Raw genomic sequence first — 25,037 nt, forward strand, 5'->3', positions numbered from 1 at the left:
TGCATTTCTCCTCACCGACCTCTTTACAGCAGGAAAGTGAGATTTCAGTGAAAACTTTAAAAACCCCTCTAAGCTTACAATAGTGATCTGGAGAACCACAGCCTTGACTGAAGTTCTTAACTCCCTTCTCCTTCCTCCCTGCTCCACATCCCTCAACAAATCAAAAGACATTAAAAAAGAATAAGGGATAGGCCAACGTATAAGTAGGTTAAATTAATGACAAAACAGAGTTATCCACTAGATAGGAAATATAATAATACTCAGTATCACTAATACACTAAGTATTCTGATATTGGAGGGACTTCTACCTGCAGGCTTATAAAAGCTAAGGTGCAGTTGGAGTGTGGGTAATCACTGCTGTTTCACATCTAAGAGTAGAAGAAGAGTAGATGTGCTCCAAAATCTGAAATTGACAAAATAGATATGTTTATTTTAGTCTGAAACCAAATCAGATAAACATCTTATATTCTGCCTCCTTTAAGCATCAGAAAGGAATTTTAATAGTGTTTGTACCTCATACTGTGTTTTTGGACCCAAAGGGTATTTTCAGTATAAATCCCTACTTGGTTTGACTTCCAGTTATATGGAGGGTCAGGGAGGACACATGTAAGGAACTCTGGGTTGCTGCCTTCCCATTTGCTGTGGTTGTGAACTTTCTCTCCACATGGCAATAGATCTTGGGTGTAAAGGACTTCTTTTGTGAAATTTGCACTACAGTCAAAGGCTGAAAAGAAATTAAATGAAAGTAGGATAAACACATACCCCATTGCCAAAATTATGCTGAGCTTTTTCTGTACTTCCATAAAAGTAATTCTGGGTGTTGGCATCTGGGCAGAACTGTAGGACTTCCAAATGTTATATTGTCATGCATCATCTTTAGTCAAGTGGTAAATCAGATTGCTCTTTATTTTCAATTCTGTTTATATATCTGAGTGCTGCCTTTCCATTTATTTAATTTTTTTTATTTTTCTGGTTTTCATTGTATTCTTTCTTTGTGTTTTGTTTTAGCTTCTGAGTTTCAAGACCTCCCTGAGTGACGAGGGCATTGTAGTCCCACTGAAGTCATAACTCCCTGTGAGATTTATTATTGCAACAAGTTTTCAGTCTGTTTTCAATTTGCAAATGTAAAGAAAATTTGTTTCCAGTAAAACACGTGAATTAGGAGAGTAGTTTGCTGGATTGTGGATGGCTTTGGTATATACTGGATTCAGCTGGCTGCTTTATTACTGTTTACTTCATATTTTTATTACTGTGTGCAGAAATGCATTGCAGCCAGCAGCTTATGTGTGGATTAAATAAATAAGGGAAAACATGATAGCATCCTGAGAAATTAGCAGACCTGGACTTTAGAAGGAGATAGTAACACTTTCCACCTACTGTACCTGGGTGGAGGATGTTTTACTTGCACTCTCCCGCCTGCTGGAGGATGCCATCATTTTTCCTATTCTGCTGACTGTGAACAACAGCAGTCCCCTGCTTCTCTAGCAGCTCCAGATAATTGTTTTGATGTATTGCTGGATGGACGGGATTTGCACTGCCCTGCAGTCCTGCTGATACAAAAATGCCTTTAAGATCCTGCCTTTCCCATCCTAATCTACAAAGGAAACAGGAAAAAGGAACTTAAACTCCCTGTACTCAGACAGCAATGAGACTGTTCCAGCCTGCGCCAGTGCTCTGATTTCTTGCCTGTGACTTGCAAACAGCGTACCATGCAGGACAAGAGCAACTGCTAAAGGTCTGCCCCGAGGAAAGGATACTCCATGAGCGACTGCAAGAACTGGATGGATATACTCTGGAAAGCATGGACCCTCTAGCACACCTAGTTCTCTATGGATTCAGCCTGTTGATTTCAGGTAAGCTTTGGCTTTAACAGTTGTAGCAGACCTGCCGTGCCTTTCTTGTTTTTCACACAGTGTGCACCTACCTTTGACCGTGTACCCTTCACTCCAGTGCTTACCTGCACTGATTTAAGTACGCATGCTTGTTTCAGTGAGTCCACTTCTCTCTATGCAGAGTTCTTACAGCGAGTGAGGGCAGGACTGTGGCCAAGAAACTGGGGTTGATTTAGCTACTTGTAGGGTCACTGCTGCAGTTTTTAGCTGTTGAAGTCCTTTGTTGACACATGTTGCAGCAGGGTTTCTTTTATGTCTAGTGGTATAAAGTTTTTCATACAGCTAGTAACTTTGAAACCACTGGTTTCTTCCCCTGAGAAAGCTGCTCTAAATACAGATTGAACGTTGACTTCTTCTGTGACTGACTTTATGAACTAGCTCTGCAGCTGATGTTTCTAGCTATTGCAGGATCTGATTTGAGACAAGATTCCACAAGTGGAACTTAGATGAACATTGGTGAACAAAAGGGGGGAAAAATGTACATTTCACAAGATAACTTAAACACACTTCAAATACCCTTATATAGTATTATCAGCAAATATCACTAGTTCAGCAAGTCTGAAGTTATCACAAGAAATATCTGTAGAAAGGTATACAGAAATATTATCCTAATGCAAATTTAGTTTACAGTATTTGCAGCATTAATGTTAGAGAGACTTTGCTGAATCTATCACATGCAGAACCCTGAGGAAGACTGTGCTCCTGCCATCAGATTTGAAGTTGCTCTGCATTTGAATATTGCTTTCACAATCCTCATTTTGATTTTTTAGTCAGTTTCTTCTGTAAAAGTCTGAAAAAGAAAAATACAAGACACATGGTAAACTTAGACTCTTACCTCACCCTTAACCATTGCATTGAGATATGCATAGGTTTTTCTAGTCCATCTCACAGTAAAAATGTAATGTGCCATAGAACTGCAAATTGTCTTGCTATGGAAACCAGAAAGTAGCAAGAAAAGGCAGAAGTCCTTATTTCTGTGCAGCTTTCTTTACAATTGCTTTACATAGATCTTCTTGATTAGCAGCATGCTAACAGCTGTTTACAATAAAATTACAAGTTTGAGATGTTACTTTTGGCATCTATAAAAAGCTAAATGTTAATGCAGGCAAAAAAAATAGTTTGTAATCTGTTGAAATCATATTTGGAAATATTATTTTCTAGCAATTGCTGTAATAGGCTACATATTATTTACTAATTCCTCTTCTGTGCCTTCAGTTTCTTGATTGTTTAGCTGCACATCAATTCAACTTATTTAGCCCTCAGATCACTTCCAGCTTTACACTTTTAGAAAATATCTGGTGCTGTAAGCATTATGGAAGGAGAAGAAAAGAAAGTCCAGGAGAAACAAAAGTCATCTGCAGAAATTAGACGTAAAGATTTGGAGAGAACAGACAGCCCAGCACCGAAGAGCTGCCAGTCACTGCATTTTCCACAGGGGCTGACCAGCGAGGTTTGTGCTGTAGTCACACCCATCTCAATAGATCTGTCAGCTTTCCCGCTTTTGTTTGAGAATGATATCATGTTTCCTGGGCCGAGCAGTGGAAGACAATGCGAGCTTGCTTTCCTCTTGATACTGCAGGCGGAGTTCAGGAAAGCAGGAATGACATTCCCTGAGCAGGGGAGGGTCTACACTCAGCACAGATACTGAACTGGCTTAACCTTGTCCCTGATGACTGTGGGCTTCTCTGGGTGTGTTGCTGGGTAGGCACAATATCCACTCCACCCTTTTCCAAGGTGAAAAGCACTGACTTGGCTCTCTTTACAAGAAATGGCCTTTGATTTGATGTCTTTTTATTTTTAATAGCAGTACGCCATTAGCAGCTAGAGCTTATGGTCCAGTTTGGAAAAAGATGTTCAAAGTATACACAAATGCTCACTTTTGTACTTTAGACATTCCATAGCAAATGTTCAATTAAATTGATAAGGAGTTGAATTTAATCCTGTTGGGATTCTTCAAACTTGATTGAGTATCACCACGGTTTTTTTTTTGGTTGATTATATTCTTGACATTTTGGAGTAGCAAAATGATTCTGACATCTATCCTGAAGTATGGATTCAAATCCCAAGCTTGTGGCTAGGTTCAGTCTCTTAAGTTCTGACCAAAGAAGAGCTGCAGATTTACTTATTTCCCTAAAAGCAAGCAAAGAGTGTCACAACCTGCCTTTTGCCTCAGAAATGCCTCAGACCCCCTCAGGTATCCCTCCGATAGTCTAGAAATCTGCTTGCAGTTTCTCACAGCAAGCTAACTCTCAAAAATGTTCAAGTGTGATCCCTGTTTTAGCAAGATGATCACTATTAGTAAAGGACTGGTGAAAACCAGCAACAATTGCAATTAGCTTCCAGAACATTTCTTTGACTATTTCTATCAGGAAACAAATATGTTGTCAAATGTCTCCATTCTCCAAGACAGAGGGTGTTCTGTGCTATAGTTTTGCTCTACCAATAATCTGAGGTCCAGTGGGTTTCTAAAAATACTGGATTTTTTTTTTTTTTCTGATTTAGCCATTGGACCTATATATGGTAAAAGACTGAAAAGATTTTATTAGCCTTTTTAGAAAAGGGTAACAGTGGAGCAAACCAGTGCAGTGGCATTCAATAGCTCTCTGTCATCTCTATTGATGGCTGCCTTTTCTTTTTCTTTGGGATCAGCAGGTGTTATGAAAAAACTAAATGCTTATCATTATTATGTGACTCATTTTCATATTTAGAGACTTGAACAAATTTTAACATACATTGCCAGACACACAAGCACCTTTATAATGCTGTAGGATTTTCAAAATGACAAGTCAAAAATTTTAGTTGGATTGGAAAATCTTAAAAGTTCTGTTTCAAGTCTTGTTTTTCTCCTGAGAAGCTTAACTTAACCAAAGGAAAACCTGTATTGATCAGTGGCTAATGCATGCCAGTGACACTGAACAGGAATGTCATTTGTCCCTTAATTAAAGGGACTAGGCCTGTGTCAGCATCCTCAGTCTGTCCTATGGCTGAGTGATGGAGTTTTTAGCCTCCCACAGACAAAAAAATGGAGGAAGACTTCTGACCTTTTAATCTCAGGTATTTCATAACTATAACTGTGAGCTTTTAAGATCAGGTATTTGTAACATGACCAGATTTTACACTGATGCACAACCTTTCCAACACCTAAATTGCCAAACTACTGATGTGAATTAGAGGAATTTTAAACCAAGTTTACCTTTTGTTCCTGAAGTGCATTTGATTTGTGAGCCCTAGCAGTTGCGTCTGCCTGCCATTCTGTGCCCGATTCACACCTACTGGATGTAGAGTAGCTCTCAGGAAGCCTGTGTTCCCAAAAGTAATTTCAACAGCTGGGAATAGTCAGGAGGGAAAAGGCATGGAATCAGGCCCAAAGGAATCAGATCTGAAAGGGTGAAATGAAATCACAGAATATTCGTAAGTGTTAACATATACTATTGTTTTAGATGCAATTTTCATATATAGATACATGAATAGACATATTATATTGTTTAGTCATTGTATTAGTCATAATTAAGATGGATGGATTACTTTTTTGCTGAAATTTCATTTAAGGGAAAACTGAAGTTGTAAAGTTTTGTACAGATTGTCTGATACCCACAAGATTTGTAAATGGAAGGCTTTACTGTACAAGAGGGAGCACAGAAGCCATAGATACTGTCACTGACTACCTGGCTTTAGGGCAGGGCAGATGCACTTGGTCCTTCATGTGCTCACAGTGAGAATTATCTGGGCTGGAAAGTTGCTCTAGATCTGTCACATACACTTGAGCCTGCTTGGCCTAGACCCATCTCTTAAATAAAGCAAAACAAAACAAACCCTATTCAGCTCTCTTGGAAGACCAAGAAGTCATTGTGGTTGAAGGGTGTTGAGTAAGCACAGGCTCGATGAACCAAAAATGTGTGCACCTAATGCTTGTGTGAAAAACATTTAGTTCCATGAACAAGTCCCTCTGTAAGTAAGATCTATCTGGGACTGGAGGGATGAAAATTTTGAAGAACATGCAATGAAGAACTACTCTCCAAAAAGTCTACCCTGCGCTGGTGGATCATATTTAGGATGCTGTTCCACTGTGGTTTCAGTGGAGGCACACAGCAAAGAACCACCCACGTCTAAAACAGAGACTTTCCTATAAGGAATTTAAAAGGCTGATTGTTTATTAGATACAGATTTGATTACTGTTTTTGAACTCTTAAACAAGGGCTGGATCTTAAAGAAGTTCAAAAGCTATCAAAATTAATTTTGTAATTCATCACTTGGAAATATTAACACCTTTAAGGTGTAAAGATATTAGGCATTTACTAAGTTCTGACAGGATTTTTAAAATATATATTAACAAATGGCATTTCTCTATTTAGAAATGTAAACTTTTTATTTCAGGGCTGGTATTTGGCTTGCCTGGTGTTTATTTTTTGCACTGTCAGCCTGACTAATCAAGTGGCTTAGTTAATTTCTCCTTCAGAGTATAACAAGTCTTCCTTGACAATGCAATTCCAATTGCGCTTCTGATTGTGCTGATGATTTTCCCTTGTGTTATTTCCTGGCTGTTCATTGCAGACAAGCAACTGGTCAGGGGCCTTGGCCTCCTTAGTCACAAAGTGTGCTTAGCACGGAGATGCATCTCCCTGCTACTTTAGTCAGAAAAATCACTAAGTGGCTAAGTGAGGCTGCACTTCTGTACAGGCAACAGTGTATTAGAGTGTGTTCTCCCAGCAGTCAGTGCTCACAGACACCCAAACTTATGCTTGTTGTATGCACTGTCTAATTGATTACCTGTGTTATTTTATCTACCTCAGCTTGGCACATGCCCACCTACAACAAACAGCACACATCTGCAGTGCAAATAGGAGCTTCATAATGAAACTAACGAGGGCCAGCCTTGTTATGGACATATTCATTTTGGTGTGCAAATACACTCTTGATGATTTGATACCCATATCTTACTGGCTGCTAATCCAACCAGATGCACCTGAACTACAAGCCTGTCCTACTGGAGCTTTCCCATATTCCTCACTCTTTTCCAGCGTTTTCAGCATTACCTGGCATGCTGTCAGATAGTTATTCAAGTACCTGATATGTTGTTTTCCACTTTACTCACTTCTGGTCAACCCAGCTAAGGAGAAATCATGACAAACCATGTTTTGGTTTCTTTCTCATGTTTTGGTTACTCACACACACACACGTTTAGGCACACACACCCCTTCACACTAGAAACCCCCAACCAAGCTGTCAGCAGTGTTCCTCTTCTAGCTTTTTCATCTTAAAATATTGTTTCAATGGGCTGTGAGACAACCATGACATGCAAATAAACCTGACATGCAAATAAAACAAGAAGGCAGTGGCATTTCCTTCAGCAGCACGAGAGGTATCCAAAGGCAGATAAGCAGATACCTAATTAGGCAGCCCTCACAGCTTTGACAAATTATCTCATTTTTCACACTTGTGCTCTGGTCTTCCCACTACTGCAAAGTAGCATAGTGATACCCTGTCACTGATCTTCCATCTGTTATTAGTTTCACAATACCTTCCCTCCACAAATAGTGCCCTATTTCAAAGGGCAAGTGGTGTTGGTATTTGAACTGTGAAGCATCCCACAGCTGCCCAGCAGCATTGTGTGAGATACAACAGCAAGATTCTTTACATGGACAACAAAAAAGCTTTATTGGGAACCCTGTCTGTTAGCTCATTTATCAATGTTTTCCAGGACCATTGAGGTTTTTTTCATCACTGCTGTTCTCGTATGGCAGAGAATCTTAATCTCTTTGGGCAATAATAATTTCAGCCTTGTTTTCCTGTGGAGAAATGAGCTGTCAGAGGAGAATCTGACTCACTGGGAGAAATTACCTGAGCTGCTGCTATCTTTGAATTCCAGATGAAATTTCCAGGACACTGAAAGACCACTGAGCTCATAAAATGAGTACGTGGTTTCAAAGCCTCCCAAATTACTTAATTTTTTCAGAGAATGAACCAAAAATAATATGATAAGTGTTGAGTGCACAAAAAACAAAGTCAGATTCTGGTGTGGTATGTGTTCCACTTGCCCTAGGAAAAGTATGCCTAAGCAGTTAATGTTTTGGGTTGTTTTCTGACTGGCTTTATGTTAAGTAAGGAGTACTTTATTTTTTCTTTTTTTGGAGGAGACACTTGTGGATGTGGTCTATATTTTATTAATTTCTTCATGTTTTATTTGCATAATTTCCAGCCTGATTATCTTCCACATTGGCTAATCCATTAATTTTTTTAAAATAATGTAATTTATTCAGTACTTCCCCTAGAATTAATCAAATGCTATACTTCCCCAGCAAAACTGCTTACATGATTGCCATTTGTATTCCTAAATAGATTAATTTAATTATTTTAATCTGGTATGTTGTTTTATACCAAAAAATAAAACTTGAGAGGGTACAGCTGAAGTTATAACTACAAAACAAGACCAAATGAAAAATACTGAGATGTAGGCTATTTAGCAAGTTAGGATTGTTCTAAATCAAAACCTTATTATTTCAAGCAGAGGAAGGCCTCATTGTTGCGTTTAAAGAAACTGTAAGGAATAGGGACTGATAACTTAGAAGTTTGGAACATGTATTTTCACCAGTCTCTAAATGATTTTTAAATCTTAAAGTGAGTGTCATATGCAACTGACTGTTTCACTTTCAGCATAACACCAAAACTAAGTACAGATTCTACTTTTTCCCTGCTAATATAGTATCTATGTGTTTTACATACATATTCCCAAACATTTGGTAGCAGGAATGATTTATGCTCCACTCAATAACAGTAAAAGAGAAAAAGAACTATGTAACAATTACATATCATATCACCATCTATTCTCTTTGCTTCACATGGTGAAAAATAGGGTGGAATTTACTGGGCTTTCTTCCCTTTCACCTTCTCTTAAATAATTAGTACTTCAAAAGTATTAATCTTTCCACTTACCTCTTACAACAGATTTTCTCTTTCTTCTGTTACACTCCAAATGCCAAGAGGAGGACTTCCTGCTTATAGTCACTTTAATAATAAAGCTCTACAAATGTAAGGAAAATAAATATATCATTAGGTTAGTGTAATATCTAAACAATTTCTTTTCTTCCACTAATTAATCAGTATTAACACCTAAAGTTTTCCTCAGAACAGTGAATTCTCAATACCTCTTGAAAATATGACCTGTGTCCATATTATAGGTGTTTTGAATCCTGTGAGGGAGCTGACCACTCTGGCTGCTTGCTGTGGAAGAGAAGTGTTAGCCATTCCAGTGCTGAACATTTTTTTTAAGTAACAGGCAATTTGGCAACAGCCTCGCATTAGGTAGAAAATGCCTAAAATTTTCCCACGTTTTCCTGGCGAAAAGACAAGGGTTAACGGTGGAAATCTAGAAGTATATAGGCAGGGATTCTCTGAGATTAAAGAACAAATCTATAACACTTTTCTCCTAAGAGCTGCTGTGTGAACTCACCTAGGACATTAAACTATCTCAGCTCAAGATTGCCATATTTACTTGTGAACTCTAGTGTTTAGCAACAATTATGATCCAGAGAAGTGATATTTTAATCTTTATCAGAGATTTTCTTGCTCTTTGAGTAGAATTGTGTTTGGGATGTGTTCCAGGGAATTTCTGAGCACTGTTTCTTCCAGCTGGTGCTGCCCGAGTTTTTCTGGTGCAATACAGCACAGAAAACAAGATGAGTCTGTGCCTTTATGAATGGAATTTTGGTAGAGAAAGAGGACACACAGGGACTGCAGACATAGCTTGGCACACTTATTCTCTGTTCAACACAGATTCCCCAGGTGAATATAATAGAATCATGCAATAATTTGAGTTGGAAGGGAGCTTTTTAAGGTCATCTAGTTCCAATCTTGCTGCCATGGGCTGGAACACTTTCCCCTAGACTGTTCCATCCAGCCTGTTCTTGAACACTTCCAGGGATGGGAAATCCGCAATATGTCTGGGTAATCTGTTCCAGTGTTTTACCTCCCGCATTGTAAAAATTTTACCTCCCTCATTTCTTCCTTATATCCAATCGAAATTGATCCTCCTGTTGTTCCAAGCCATTACCCCTTATCCTATCACTACATGCCCTTGACAAAAGTCACTCTCTTGTAGCCTCCTTTAGGAACTGGAATGTGCTATAAGGTCTCCCTGGAATAATCTCTTCTTCAGGCTGAACAATCCCAACTCTCACAGCCCTTCCTCATATGAGAGGTGCTCCAGCCCACCATCATCTATGTACCATCCTCTGGACCCATTCCTACAGGTCCATGTCCTTCCTGTGCTGGGGCCCCAGAGCTGACGCAGAGTTCCAGGTGGGTTTCACCAGAGCGGAGCAGAGGGGCAGAATCCCCTCCCATGCCTTGCTGCCCATGCTGCTCTGGATGCAGCCCAGGACACAATTTGCTCTGTGGGCTGCAAGTGCAGAAATCTCTACTAGAGAAGCTATGAAAAATACTGCTGAGGATTACCCAGCAAGAGAGAGGACAATCCTGTAATTTGGAGTGGGCCAAGAGGAACTGCAAGTGTCTCCCCCCATTCATTTTGTTGTCTGGGCTATAGTGGGTGTGCTGTTATTTTAACTTATTTGTTTAGAGGATGCCATTTTCGCTGTGCTGGAAAGGCTCAAAGCACTGTATCACTGTGAGTGATATGTCACAGATACTGGGCAATGGGTCTTTCCTTCATGGTATCTCCCACTTACAGCATTAGCCTTCTGCAAGTGCTTTCTCTTCTCAAAATCTATTTGCACACACAGCAAATTGCCTTCCTGACAAGGTCTGTTCTTCAAGGACCAGGGCAGGAGTCAAAGGGCTTTTTCAAGGCAGCACAGAGGATTGTCCCTGCTGCAGAGACAGGCTGTTTCCTGTGTGTATTTTCTGTGCTTTTCTCAGAGCTAAATTCTGTTGTCCTTATTATGTTGTCCTTATACTCAAAGTCTTCATTAACATCTACAATATAATTTGCCTAAATTTTGCCAGACTAGGTAAGTTCCTTTTTAGCAAGAACAGTTGGGTTATTTGAAGTTTCATTACTGCAAAGAGATGCGGTGGGAATCCTTACCCAGCAGTGTCAGAGGAAGCGTTACTATCACCTCCAAGGTCTCAGATTGCTATGGTGCCTTTTTTTTTCTTTTTCAAATTACACCTAAAGCATAGTTTTTCTTAGTGCAAAACTTTCACTTGGGTATATTGTAATTTCTGCTTACAGTATATTCCAGCTGTGAAACCTTAGCTGCAAAGTCATACTTGACATATAATTCCATATGTACACATAGATATAAATTCCTTTAAGGGACAGAAAACCTCCTTGTGCTTCTCTGGGAATTAACTCCATCTGTGTTCCATCTGCCTCACTCAGGTGTTTGGGTTACTCTGAAGTGTTTAATATGACAAAAAGCCACCTATCTTTAGACAACAAATCAGAACATTTTCCGTTAACTGGTGACTAGATTTTGATTCATCTGGAATATTCTCAAGTTTAAATAAGCAATATGCCTCCATATTCTACATCTTTATTGCATGATTTTTATTACTATGAGGAACAAGGTATGCAGCAAATGCCCTGAATCTGATAGAATATTGCTTTGCATATGGATCCAAGGCAACATGAAAGCTGGTCCTCAAAATTCAGACTTCTCCTACTGTTTCTTCCCATAGTCTTAAAAGGTTGTGGTGCAGGGGAGGTGTTATTTTCACCTTTCAATCTTTGTTGGAAGTCAGAGGAACAGAGAAATGCTAGGGGAAATGGAGCTGGAGCCCTGGATGGACCAGCCTGAAGGACCCCACCCCTGGGGCCCACACCTCTGTATTGGAAGGGCAGTTGCAGCTCTGTGCCCTGCGGGTGCCAGGCAGAAATATCAAAATATCTCACTTCTGCTCTCTAACACTCTGGCTATCCTCAACAGACATAATCATGTCCAGTCATGGAATTTGAATCCAGATTTGATTCTGAGTTTCACAAAAGTTTGCAGAAATCAGGATCTTGCAGTTTATGATTTTAGGGTTATCTCCAACAGGCATGAGATGTTGATATAAACTGAAACTGCTTTCAGCTGGTTATTGTTGAACTATATCTGCCTTTGGCTGACGCATCAGATCCATAGTAAAAGCACAAATGTTCCTCATATAAAAGTAAGGGCCTTGAGATAAATGCCCTGTAAAATGAATGTATGAGTCTGGCCTCATTTCTATCACACACCTCTTTAATTTTGTTCAGAAGACTTACGTTTGCAGTGTGCAGCAGGACAAACTGACTTTACTGACCTGCACCTCTATGCAATATTTACTTTAATGGCCGTTGCATCCTTTCCAGAAGGTTTCATTTCTCCATTATGTAACTACAAGTTATCTGGGCTGGCACATGAAAGGGTGGTGGCTGTGGAAGACTGATTGGGTGTGGTGAGTGTCAATGTGCTGTCAAGATACTTCAGTCCCCAGAGTGGCTGCTTGCATTGAAAGCAGAGGAGGACCTCCTCCCTTGGCCCAGAGCGCTGCAGAGACACACGCAACGACTGCAGTCAGCACTAAGACCTTTTGACCTCCCTTATCTAAGACTATACCCCTTCCTTCCCAGCAGAGAAACATTTGGAAGCTGACCGGCGCTAAATATTAGGTCTCTCTATGTAAATACAAAATATACTTGTATTCAAATCAGGAAAATAGATGTGATGAATAAAAGAAATAAATTATTCTTCCTGTTTCAGCTGGAAAAAATGTTACTGTTTCCCTTCTCCTTACCCTGAATTTAAAAAAATAAAGGGAAACGCCTATTATTTGCCAATTGTTCATTATAGGAGAGCTGAGTTTCCCTCCAGCTATGCACATCTGAACAACTAAAAGTGTAGCACTCTGCTAGAGGATATTTTTATAAGGCTTGTATCTCTCATTTTCAAAGAATCTTTCATCTCAATGTGTTTCTGGCAGTCCTGTTGATCAAAAGAAACAATTTTGAGTGATTTAAACCTGACCTCACTTAACTAGTGGTGCCGAATTGCTCTTTGTTTTTGCCTAAGTTGCTTTGTGCCATGGGTCCTGCCAGTATCTGTTAGGGCTTGAAATATTAAATATGACTATGAAATCATTAGTCCAAATTCAGAAAACAGCTGCAAAAAAATACTCCAAGTGTTCAAAGTACTACCAGCTCCAATAACTAAAAGTCATAACTGTTTTACATCAGTTCATACGTACTAAATCCATGTAAAGGGCATCAAGGAAACACTGTTAAACTGACAACATTATCATCCATTCATCCTATTAGCAGAGGAGCACCATATTGAGGCATTTATGTGCATGCCTAACTATATACAGCTTTGGCAACTTATGGTTTTCCCTGGGCTTCTACAACAGATCTTTAAGGAAAGTCAGCATGTTTGCAAGACTTACTGCCTTTTCTGAGAAGAACAAACTCCATCTGTTTGTGTCAGAAAAAATAAACCCTCAAGTCACTGTAGCAGAATAGTTAATCTGTGTTCATCCGATTTTGCACAAAAGCTGTGCAAGACACTAGCCAGAGAAACCCTGGGCACTGGGTGAAACAGCTTATCTAGTGATTTGATTTGCCACATATTTGAATTCTGCAGCCAATTTTCATTTTCATTTGATGCTTATTTTTTCAGGTAAAGTGGAAGCGGCACTGGACCTCATACTGATCAATTCCTTCCCTCTGGTGGGCAACTCCGAGACATCCCTTATCTGTGTCACTTCCAAATGGCGTTCTCGTGAATCTATCACCATAGGCCGGGACCAGGAGGACATGGCAAACCAGCACCGAGAACCACTGCAAGTTAATGAAGATTCCAAGAGAGCAGCAGCCAAAGCAGTGGTGTGGAAAAGGGAACAGGCCAGTGAAACTATTGGAGCATACTACTGTGAAGGGAAACTCAAGGATGAGGTGACAAGGATACATACCATGAAGATGCCAGTGGGAGGTATTGTATGGTGGTCAGATCTGAACTTGTCATGGCAATGCTTGCAGACTGGCACCTGTCCCTGGTGGACATGGGTGGGCACAAATGTGGCTCCAGAGCAGGCAAGGCAGTCCTGAGTCAATAAAAACAGATTTGGCTCAAGCCCCTTTTTCTATTTCAGTGCAGAGAAACTGGTTGGTACTCAATGCTAGTCATTTCCTTGTGCAGCTTAGTCAGGCATCTGTAGGTATTCTGCCTGCATCTGGCTACTGCCAGGAACACAGAGTCTGTCAGCAAATAAGGTAACGACTGGGCTCACTGACCCTGTGGAATAACATACCTGGCGACTCTTGCGCTGGGTTTTCCATATCCCAGACCCTCAATTTCTAGCAGCCTTCCATTTTAAAAGTTTGATATGTCTGAGATGTAGATAGCTAAATATCACTATTAAATATTTTTTTAATAAATGGGCAACTGGAGCCTAGAAAATAATTGCCTTGCCTAAGGTTTAGTAAACCTATAGATCACCAACACTGGAAAAAAGACGGAAAAGGATCCATCTCAACACTGGAAAGGAACTCCAGAGAAGTTTTTTCAAAATCTGAGCAGATTATTCACAAAAATCCAGTACAGATTTCATTATTTATTTGATTTTTGTTTATTTATTTGATTTTGGTTTATTTATTTTTATTTGATTTAAGCTATGCACAGGAGAAAAATCAAATATGGCAAGGACATTACAGGATGAGAAGGTGGGATTTCCAAGGTCCACTAAATAACATTTTCTTATGTTCAGATTTTCCCTTGCTTCTGGACCTCATTAGACTTCTGGGGCAAGTTCCAAAGCAGAGATCACAACCAGCTACAGAAAAGTACAATAATTTTTTGGGTAATTTTCTGAGGCAAATCACATTTGCAAAACTGGAGCTGATTTTTAGTAGATTTTACTGTACTGCTAATGCTTTGTGCCATGGCAACTGGTCTGTGAGGACGCTCAACAATTTTAATATTTCTTTGTAAGATTTTAGTAAGAGTAATTTTTGTTGGTGGTATCTCCTGAAATTATATAACAAATTTATAAAAGGAGGTTCATTTCATTTCAGTTTTCATTTGTCAGAGCCGCACTTAGTGCCTATCATTATTTCTTTGAACATGGGTAGTTTGGAAGCAAGGTGTGTAGGACAAGTGCATTTTTCTTTGGGTTTTGTTTTCTGTGACCAAATGTGGTCTTTGAAAGGTTGGACTGGTCACCAAGAAAGCTCTGCAGATGCAGATGACAACTCCATTGTCTCAAAGGAGGCTGCAGTGAGAAGCAGATAAGATAATAGTCCATGGAAAGTCAGTGTGACCTTGCCTGTGGCAGACTGCCAGAGAGCTGAGTACATTTCTGGCTGTTCTGTTGTAGAACAATGTGCATGGGTGGAAGAATGTCTTCTGGATCAATCAGTTCTTTGCACTTGGTGTCTGTGGGCCTAGGAGCAGAGAATTTTAAGTAATCGAAATTTGAAGGCTTCTTATGTGACAGATGTTCTACACAGAAGTAGCATTCACATTAGTTGGTAGGTTTCTTGGATCAATTTCTGGGTTTGAATCCATTTCTCTGATTTTCTCTGCAAAATTTTTCACTAACAAAATTTGAACTAGTAAATCCTCAGTGAAGGCATATAATCTAATCAGATTAGATGGGTGCGAAAGAGGTGCATGAGAAATTCTCAGTGCTATTAAAGTGCACAGAAAGAGGAGAAAGAAGTCAAGGAAAGAGTGTGAGGTTTGGCAAAACATATGTATCTGGAAAACAGACCTTTTTCCCCTTGACTGTTGTTGTCTGCATAATTTTTAAAGGCAGAATATGTTTTTTTTTCAACAGCAAAAATTGGGTTCAAATGTGTAGTTTCCCACTAGGGACACCAAAATCATGGGAAGAAGCAGCACTTCTGAAAACCCAGCAACTGTTTTGCATCCTCCCAGCAAGAAGCTGGTGAAACACTCACTAAGCATTAATCATTTGGATAGCCCCACTGACCTGGTGGGAGCTGCCATCTGCCTGATTATATGCCTATTATCAAATATAAAGATAGTGTGAAGATTTTTGCTGTATAATATGGAAGGATAACAGGTCCATTTTCCTGATTTATTCTGCCATCTGCTATTCTGAAAGTAAAGAGTCCATTTTCCTGGATTCTTTATACTGAAACATTATGGTTACACACATAATATTCACACATACAATGGAGGGAACAGTTTATGTTTTATGTTCTTATGGAGAGCAGTCCTTATACTGTATTCATATCAAGAATACATATCTAGTACACATATCTAGAATAGAATACAACAGGGTGTTCTCAATTTAGTCAAATAGAATTTATGCAATTTCTCTACACAATGTTTATTATCATATAAGTGTTTAAGTTTTCTGCACAGAAACTCAACCACAGAGTGGGCGAAGGGGCAGTAATGGAAATGCTAGCAGCAGAGCATTATGGCCCTTGTTCTGCAGCTCAGTTCACTATGTCTGTATAAGGAATTGGCACACTGGAGATGTTAAACCATGCAATACAAGTCACAGTCTAAAAATACATTGGAACTGAGCCCACCAGGGAGTGTGCATTCCTTTCCATCGCAACAATACCCTGTAGAAAAGTCTTGTGGTTTAGCCTAACAACATGCAAAGAAAAGTAAATGGGAATACAAAAGTTTAAAATAATGTTAAAACAATTTGTATTGTCTCACTAAATTTGGTCCAAAAATCACTGCAACTAAACCCCTTAGGATCATTTGTAGCTAACAATTAATTTTTTGCAAAAGCTGTTGAATTATTTTTTCTTAAATAGATAATGATTTTTCACTATGCATTTGTTACTAATAAATATCTTCTAACTTAGGAGCTGACAGTAAGTTGGAATTGCTTTCAGTTTTTGTTTGCCTTTTTCTAATGAAATCTTATTTCATTATTCTATATTAGAATTCTGTTTCTCTAAGATGTAAGTGCAGATACCAGAGTTTAAGTAAAATGACAAATGCATGCACTTAATGTCAAGCAGGAAAACTCTTGCTGAAATCAACTGTATATCACTTACAAAGGAATGAAAAATGTGTATATCACATCTGTATATCACTTACAAAGGAATGTGACAGAGTCTCAGAGCATAAACACTAGAACTGCACAGGGGATGGAAATTCCATTCTGCAAAGAATTGTGATTTTTCAATAGTTGTCTTATTTCCAATCATAAATAAAACAATAAAATGTCAAAATTTTCAAGGAAATAATATCCTAGGAGAGATGTTGTCTTGGACTGATAAAAATGTTTTCATTCTTGCTCAGATTTTCTTCCTTTAATTTTACATCATGTAACACAAACATTTTGATTTTTACTTAAAATTCTGTTTTGAAACTAAAATATCAAAATGTTCTTTCTTGTATTGCAAGAATATTATCCTTTTTTAACGCCTCAGATTTTGCAAAATAATGTGGAGGTACTGTCAGAATTTCAGCCTCATACAAACTTTGATGTAGCAGCTACCTGCTCATTTTTTACAGCTCTACTACATATAACGTATGACAGAAAGTTGCTTCATGGTTTTTTTCTCTGTTTTCTGATTCTATCTCTGTGTTTTTCTTTCCCACCAAATTTTAGCCACAAGCTCCAATTTTTTTTTTCTCCAACTGTTAGTATGAACCAAAGAATATTTTATCAAGTCTTGTAAAAATTAGCTGAAAAAGGAGTCATGATTCTAGATGAAAGACAATTTTTGATGAATAAGTTGTCTAACAGGTCATGCTAACTCATATATATGTTCCTCAAACAAAACGTTTGTTGTGAAATAAATGTAACTTTAATAGAAATGGAACCTGTGCAAATGCAGAGCAGATTAGGAGCATGAATGTCTCTTCAAGGATTCCTTTCAGCTGAAACCCAGGTGGGTCTTACAGTCAGAAGAGTCCCACTCACCTTGCTTGGGAGGCAGGTGACAGCAGAAGGAAAACTGAGGATGGATGGACTTACCTGAGAGGAACTTGCATAGGAGGAATCCTTAAGGCTAAACAGCTTCAAACCCAGAAAGAGCAAAGGGACTGGTTTAAATCAATGTGTCACTCCCCTGAGTGCTCTAAAAGGGAAAGTTCAAATATATCACATTCCCCATCAGGTAAGCAGCTGAACAGTTAGGAAGCCAAATTTGGCTAGTTTTAGAAGAGCTTCTTTTTCCATATAACATACAAACAACAGCATGGCATAAAACCCCAGACCTAAAAATGGCTGGAAAACCTGAATTTGTCCTCAAAACACTCACGACTTTCCCTTGGAATTTTCCAAGTAAATGAAAGGAAGCATGCTTAACTTCTAACTTGTTTCAAAGTAATGTGGTAATTAAAATTACAATTTCACTGGCTTCTAAAAGAACTATTTCTTGAGATTTTTCTGTCCCTTTCTCAATTATTTTCTGATGACATTTTTCCACTAGTACTGATAAGGAAAAGGCAGAAATGTTGTGAAAATCCTTTTATCTATGGCTTTCTTTTGTTGTTTAAACCATAGTCTTCTAACAAATGTATAAAAATACCTTTCTGTTAAGGCGGGAAAATAAATTCCAATTTCCCAGCTGGAAAATTGACTGGTCTACACAGTCTGTCACATAGAATTTCTATTTTCATTAAGCCAAATTTCCAGGTGAGAGTATTTTGGTAAAAGTACTACAGCCTGTGAATATGATTTTTTTTGCTTTGGTTTTCAGTGCAATCCAACACTCTCTGTATTTCCAGAGTGTATAGTGATCTAACACAATAACAGACCTACTTCATTCTACCTCACCTCCTCCCAGCCCTGCGTGACTGTGGTCAGTTTAGTCATGACTGTGGACTATTTTGACAGTTCTGCATCATAAAGCTTAACTAGAAAATAACTAAATCACCCTAGGTATTTTTTTGCTAGTGACAGCTTGTTCCCTACAATACAATTTTCAGTACTTTATCCGGTCTGCTTTAAAAATGTCTCAAGGGATAAAGAAACTTGGGAAAGTGTTTTACAGCCAGTTGGAGCTTGTAGTTATAAACTGTTTCCAATTACTCAGCCGAAAGCCAATTACTTTTTTTATTCCTCAAGTTCTAGTAGCACTCTGTTGTTTCAGGTTATAGGCAAGTCTTCTGTCTTTGCCCAAAGAGAGCTTGAGGCTGCTGATGGTAAAGAAAAATTTCATGCTCTAAAAAAATTGAGGTGTCAAAATCTGAGTGAGGGTCGTGCTGTAAACAATTCTCAGCTTTCAGGCCAGAGACCAGAACTGCTATTTATCTCATCTCTTTTCAGCTTCCTTCCACCCTGTGGCATTAACTGTTACAGCAAATAAGGGAGAATATGTGAACATTTCCTTCATAAGGATGGCATCAAAAGAGGAAGATGCAGTGATCTACAAGAATGGTAATCAATCTTTCTTGCCTTATCTATTCCTGCTATCGTTGCTTTAGCTGAGTGCCAACTGTTTTAAAGTTGTTGCTGATGATGCCCATGCTGTGCAGATGGGGCAGACATCATTCCTCATACATTTAATGTTCCCTAAAGAGGCAATTTGCCATATCCAATATGTTGATCTGACCTGTTTCTCTTCAACCAAAATGCCCAATCCTCTGTTTGTATCTTTTTTTTTTTGTTTTCCTTTTTGATTTTGTTCTACATCTCCTCAAATATTTGCCTGGTTCTTTTTAGCTTGCTTGTTTGTTTGTTTTTCTTTCTGTGCTACTGTGAAGGCCCAGTTATTGCATCTTTCATTGCATTTCTACTGCTTTTCAAGTAATACTTTCATTATGCAAAGGGCTTTTTGAGGCCATTTAGCTTCTGTGATGCCCTTCAAGCTAAGAAATTAATCACTAGTACTCTGCTATTAGAAAGAAAGAATTGTAAACAAAATATAATTCTTATTTCATTCAACTACAAGAATTAGTCAGGTTGTCAATTTTATAACACCAACTCTTCTATCTAACATGGCACCTAAATCACATGTAATTCACTGTTAGGAGGGTGTTGCTCCTGCTTGACTTTTGCAAATGTGTTCAGGTTGCTATCTGCCTCCTGTAGAAATGTAGGAAAATACAGGTCACTAAAACTCAAAATGCCTTCAGAATCAGAATGTTAGACCACAACAAATTGTAGTTGTGGGAAGCATACATAATGTACTGCTCCATCTTTGATAGTCTAGATTACAGTGAGCCACCAGGAAAGAGAGTAAAAAGGAGCAGGGGGAGGTAAGGAAGTATCAACACGCTGCAAAAGAACTCAGCAGTGGGTCAGCCTCAACCCCAGTTACTGATTACCTGGACCACTTCAACAGGCTGGAAAAGTAAAATAGGCAAAAGGTGTCTTTCAAAGGGGCAATAGGCAAAGTAGACTTGCAAAAACACTTGTTTCTTTGCTCTTCAGAGACTCAGTTATGTCAGGGCACAGTTGACAAGTTTGCCATCACTTGTCATTTCAGGCTCACTGGGAGAATTTTGTCATCTCCTGTCAGCAGTTTCTCAGTAAAAAGAGCCAGATGAGATGTAGGAGCAGGAGTACTTACATCGTGGTACTCCCTTAGCTGGCATTCCATCTGTAAATTCAGCAAAAAGTCTCAAACTGTCTCTGGAGAGTAGGTTAAGTTTTTCACCTGAGGTTGATGTTGAAACAACATCCCTGAGAAGTCCTGATACAGCAGCTGGAAGAGAAAATGCTTCTCTACATTCAGCTGTTGCAGTCTTTCCCTTCAGTTGTTTCAAGTACCCTTCTCCCTTACAGAACCTCACAGTGGCTGTCTAGACAATTAAATGGCTCTGCTATACAGGGTTAAGACATTGGAACAACATATGCCATCTTGGAAAACAAGCCATAAGAATTTAGCCTTGCTTAGCAGACTGTAAGCACAAGGCTTCCTTATTGCTTTGCTGTCAAGCTTGTTATGGAGATTGTAACTCAAAAGATATGTAGAAAATGGCCCACAGTTTCAAAACAAATCCCTTTCATTATTTGCTCTTTTAATTTGGCCCTGTTTTCATGGAGAACTGTCATGTTCTGTCATGGACTGAAATGACCCACAGTTTTTCTGCTGTTTTGGTTATGATCCTCAGCAAAGTTTTACATTTCTAGGCTGCCTGAAATTTGACTGAAGTCAAATTGATACTATAGTATGTATGGTCACAGACAGCAGAGGTCCTCCTGCCTGATGCTGTTTACCTTTTAAATAATTTCAGAAAAGTGAAAAAAGTTCTTGCATTTTTAGTGTAACTGTAAGGGAATGCAGAAGGTAAGGACAATTTGATTTGTGAGAGTGTCATCTGTAATGGTCACTCAGAGATTCTAGCATGAAAGACAGAACACTGTCAGGGTGTCTGGGCTGTTAATGTGAGCAAGCTGGGGTTTGCAGCCTGGAGAAGAGAAATCCACAGGGAGACCTCTATTGCAGCCTTCCAGTACCTGAAGGGACCTGAAGGAAAGACAGAGAGGGACATTTGACAGCGGCATGTAGTGACAGGACAATGGGAAATGGCTTTAATCTGAAAAAGGACACGTCTAGATCAGGTACAAGAAAGAAATTCTTGTATGTGAGTGTAATATGCCAGGAAGAGGCTGCCAGTAGAAGTATTAGTTTCTCCATCCCTGGAAGTCTTCAAGGCTCGGTTGGATGAAGCCCTGAGCAACCTGACCTAGTGCAAGGTATCCCTGCCCACAGCAGGGAGTTTGAAACTAAATGGTCTTTAAGGTTCCTTCCAACCCAAGCTATTTTAGTGAGTCACCTATGGACATGCAGTACTCATAAAATCAGAATTCTGCTGTGTGGGTTTTTGGTGGATGGCTTTGTTTGTATAGTGTGGATGAGCACGGGCACATATATTTTAGTGAGAGCTGTCTGGACCTGACATTAACCTACTGCAGCAGCCTTGATCTAACAGATTGGAGTGGAAAGACTGCCAGAGGTCCCGAAGTTCAATGGATGCAGCTCCTCTTTGACAGCAACCAGTGTTCAAATGTTGTTGGTTGGTGATCCAGAGGGATGGAAGAAGACCAAATGTTATTGCCTTATTTAGCAAACATGTATGACCAAGCACAGCAAACTTAGAATAAAATAAATAAGCTCTTTGGTGAAGAGACAGAAATACATTAAGTTTGGGAAGAAAAGACGAAGCTGTGCTGAGTTCTTCCTGCTTGGATCTCTTAAGTAAAGCTTTGTGCTAGTCAGATTACATTGGACCTGGCTGGCATTTGCTCTTCAATTCCAGCCACCCTAGAATTTTTATGGATTATTAACCCTCACTTGAGAAAAGACCAAGAAACAAAATGAACACTTTTAACCACTAGGCTATTAACAAAGCTGAACATGAAGTTGTTTGTCCCATTCATCTACTAAATCTCCTCAAGACCTAGCTTCCTTTTTACTTCCACCCCTCCAATTATGAAAAACCAATATATCTAAAGAGTTGTCAGAAAATTCATAATTAATATATTGATATTGCTGCTTAGCTTGCCCCAACTGTCCTCCTTCAGTAACTGATGCAGACTAATTTCTTTATTCAGAGGGTCAATGACTTCTCTCTGTGGTATCTATATGCTCCTTTCTCAGGTTCCTTCATCCACTCTGTGCCTAGGCACGAAGTGCCAGGAGAATTGGAAGTCTCCTATCCTCAAGTTCAGCCACATGATGCAGGGGTTTATTCTGCCAGATACATAGGAGGAAACCTTTTCACTTCTGCTTACACAAGGCTTATTGTAAGACGTAAGTTCCATTAATGTGTGCTGATGATTAGTTGTTAAAAGTTGTAATGAATCTGAAATGTAATATATTGTGCCCAAGTAAGGGCCAAAATCTTCCTTGACATATGGTTCCATCAGTTTATGTGAGAAGATATTTTTACCCAAGGGTCTTTGGTACAAGCTGGTATTGAAGTCAACAGCTGAGAGAAAAAATCCTGTCAGATTTAAGTTCAACTCCTCTTACCTATTGCCAGGACAGCTAGCTCTTATCTCAGCATCTCAGATTTTCATACACCAAGAAAGTATGAATGAAGGAGGTTGTTATTCATGGGGTCTACCTGTTCTCTATGGTGGGTTATATCCAAACCTCATTCATTTTAAGGTTCATCATCTTTAGGATACATTATTGTAACTTCACAAACTACTTAGCTTCAGTTAGCTCTTAAGGTTCACTTCCCAGTGGATGAAAGAATGAGTTTGGATATTTTCCATTAAGTATTCTACATGTTTTTTGCTCATGCTGCTGTGTCCATTTTCATCAAATATGAAGAAAATTATAATTTTTACTTGGATAGAAACATAAAATTGATGTGAAAAAGTAGACAGCTGTTCAAATAACTCACATTATAGAGAAAATATTAATGATGGCAACACACGTTTCACTCATGAATATCCACAGGATACTTCCTGGAGTTGTGAATGAATAAACGTAATACCCCCAGTTTGGATTTTGAAGCTACTGCTACCTTAATAACTAAACTGGTCCAGCTGGCTGGAGTAAAAGGGTCCATATAGTTTGTAACTTTATGTACTGTACTGTATTTTTGCCCTAAAAAGACTGTTAGAACTTGATGGGTTACTGAATAAGAAGACAACAAATATGTCATCATATTTTTCTATAAAAGGATGTGAAGCTGAGAAGTGGGGCCCTTCCTGTAGCTTCCACTGCCCTCCCTGCATGAACAATGGCATTTGTCATGAAGATACTGGGGAATGCATCTGCCCTCCAGGTTTTATGGGAAAAACATGTGAGAAAGGCAAGTAAATAATATTTTCAGAGATTGCTTACTAATTTGTTCTCAGTAATAAAGTTCTCAGTAATATTATTGAGGGAAGCATCATGTGGAGCAGCCTTGTTTTACTCTTTAAAGCTACAGCATTTACAGGTGGTGCTGGTCACAGAACAGTGTTGGGTGAGATGAGCTCTGAATTAGTAAGGCTGTTCATGTGATTTAATTTCTTTCTCCCACTCTCTCTCTCTCTCTCTCTCCTCCTAGTGGAGATTATGTTGCTAAGGAAGATGAATGTTTCCAACACTCCTGGATCAATATGCACTTGGACAGTGTGCTCAATAGTATCTTCTAGGCTCTTTTCTCACAAGATGATCTTTTGAGGTCATTTCCAATCTGGGCTGTGCTATGATTCCTTTGAAATGAGTATGTTCAATGCTACTAACTGTTAAATGCGTGGTAGAACAGGAGGTCTTAAGGATACACTGGGACTAGGAAATATGCTAGAGATTCTCTGGCTGCTTCTGAAGAAGATGCTGATGTGCTCACAAGGTGCTTTGCTTCTGTAGGGACATATTGACTGTATGTCCCCGCAGAGGCAATTATATATTGAGTGTATGTCTGTCTGTGCAAGTCTTTGTCTGTGACAATTAGTTTGGATTCTGGAAGAATTAGAGCTGGCATCACATTGCTTTTACCTCCCTGAGAGACTATTGGGCTCATTGATAAATATATATTGTTTTATTTGACGGAATTGCCGTGCTGCAAATACTAGAGCTAAGCTGTTGGAACAGTTGACACCCAAACCACTCTAGCACAGCACTGCTCTTATCATAAAAGCAAAACTGTAACATCAGCAGTTTCACGTGCATTCATTGCTAAGAAGAATACTTGGGTTTCATGGCACTGTTTGTCCATTTTATATTTAAAAGGCTTATAAAGAGGATTTATTGCTGAAGCTCTGTCCCCACATATCTAAAGCAAGGAGTGCTTGGCTGACAGCTCCTCACAGTGAAAAAATTTGTTCTGCTGACTGTACTTGACTATTAGAACAGCTGTAACTTAAGTTGCTATGATTGTTAATATATCTGGCATCTGAATGATCAAATTGCTATTTTTAATTTAAATTTATGTTGTCTCTTGTCTAAAGCTGTATCTTTAGAAGCACTAGCTCTTTTGTGGATAATGCTGTTGGGTTATTCTTTCCCTCTCTCCCTTCAACAGCTTGTGGAGCCAACACATTTGGCAAAACATGTGAAGAGACCTGTAAAGAAAATTATGGCTGCAGAAACTATATGTTCTGTCTGCCAGATCCATATGGTTGTTCTTGTGCCACAGGATGGACGGGACTGGAATGTGATGAAGGTATCATTAAAAAAAAAAGTCCTTAATGTTCTGCACATAGGAAAAACAGAAGGAAACCAACAGAGAAGAGCAACAGACTGTATTTTTTACAGTCATGTAAAAAATGCTTTTTTCAGTAATGAGATTGAAAACTAATGGAAGACATTTTCTAGTACCTTTGTACTAACTG

The 25,037-nt window shown here is 39.0% G+C and overlaps 1 protein-coding gene across 2 annotated transcripts in view; it reads left to right on the forward strand.

Moving 5' to 3' along the window:
• Positions 1 to 1,519: 1,519 nt before the first annotated feature.
• The window catches only part of TEK (TEK receptor tyrosine kinase), a 39,038-nt gene continuing 15,520 nt past the window's right edge, over positions 1,520 to 25,037 (forward strand). The window contains exons 1-6 of one of the 2 annotated variants that reach the window (XM_085042852.1): positions 1,520 to 1,853; positions 13,490 to 13,801; positions 19,083 to 19,193; positions 22,363 to 22,515; positions 23,399 to 23,530; positions 24,728 to 24,868. In XM_085042852.1, coding sequence (XP_084898978.1) covers positions 1,802 to 1,853; positions 13,490 to 13,801; positions 19,083 to 19,193; positions 22,363 to 22,515; positions 23,399 to 23,530; positions 24,728 to 24,868 — 901 coding nt within the window. In that variant the 5' untranslated portion in view covers positions 1,520 to 1,801. The remainder of the gene's footprint in view (positions 1,854 to 13,489; positions 13,802 to 19,082; positions 19,194 to 22,362; positions 22,516 to 23,398; positions 23,531 to 24,727; positions 24,869 to 25,037) is intronic. The other variant, XM_085042853.1, reaches the window with a different exon arrangement.

Source organism: Lichenostomus cassidix, chromosome Z (assembly GCF_008360975.1).
Source record: "Lichenostomus cassidix isolate B80296 chromosome Z, HeHo_3.0, whole genome shotgun sequence".
NCBI classification, from domain to species: domain Eukaryota; kingdom Metazoa; phylum Chordata; class Aves; order Passeriformes; family Meliphagidae; genus Lichenostomus; species Lichenostomus cassidix.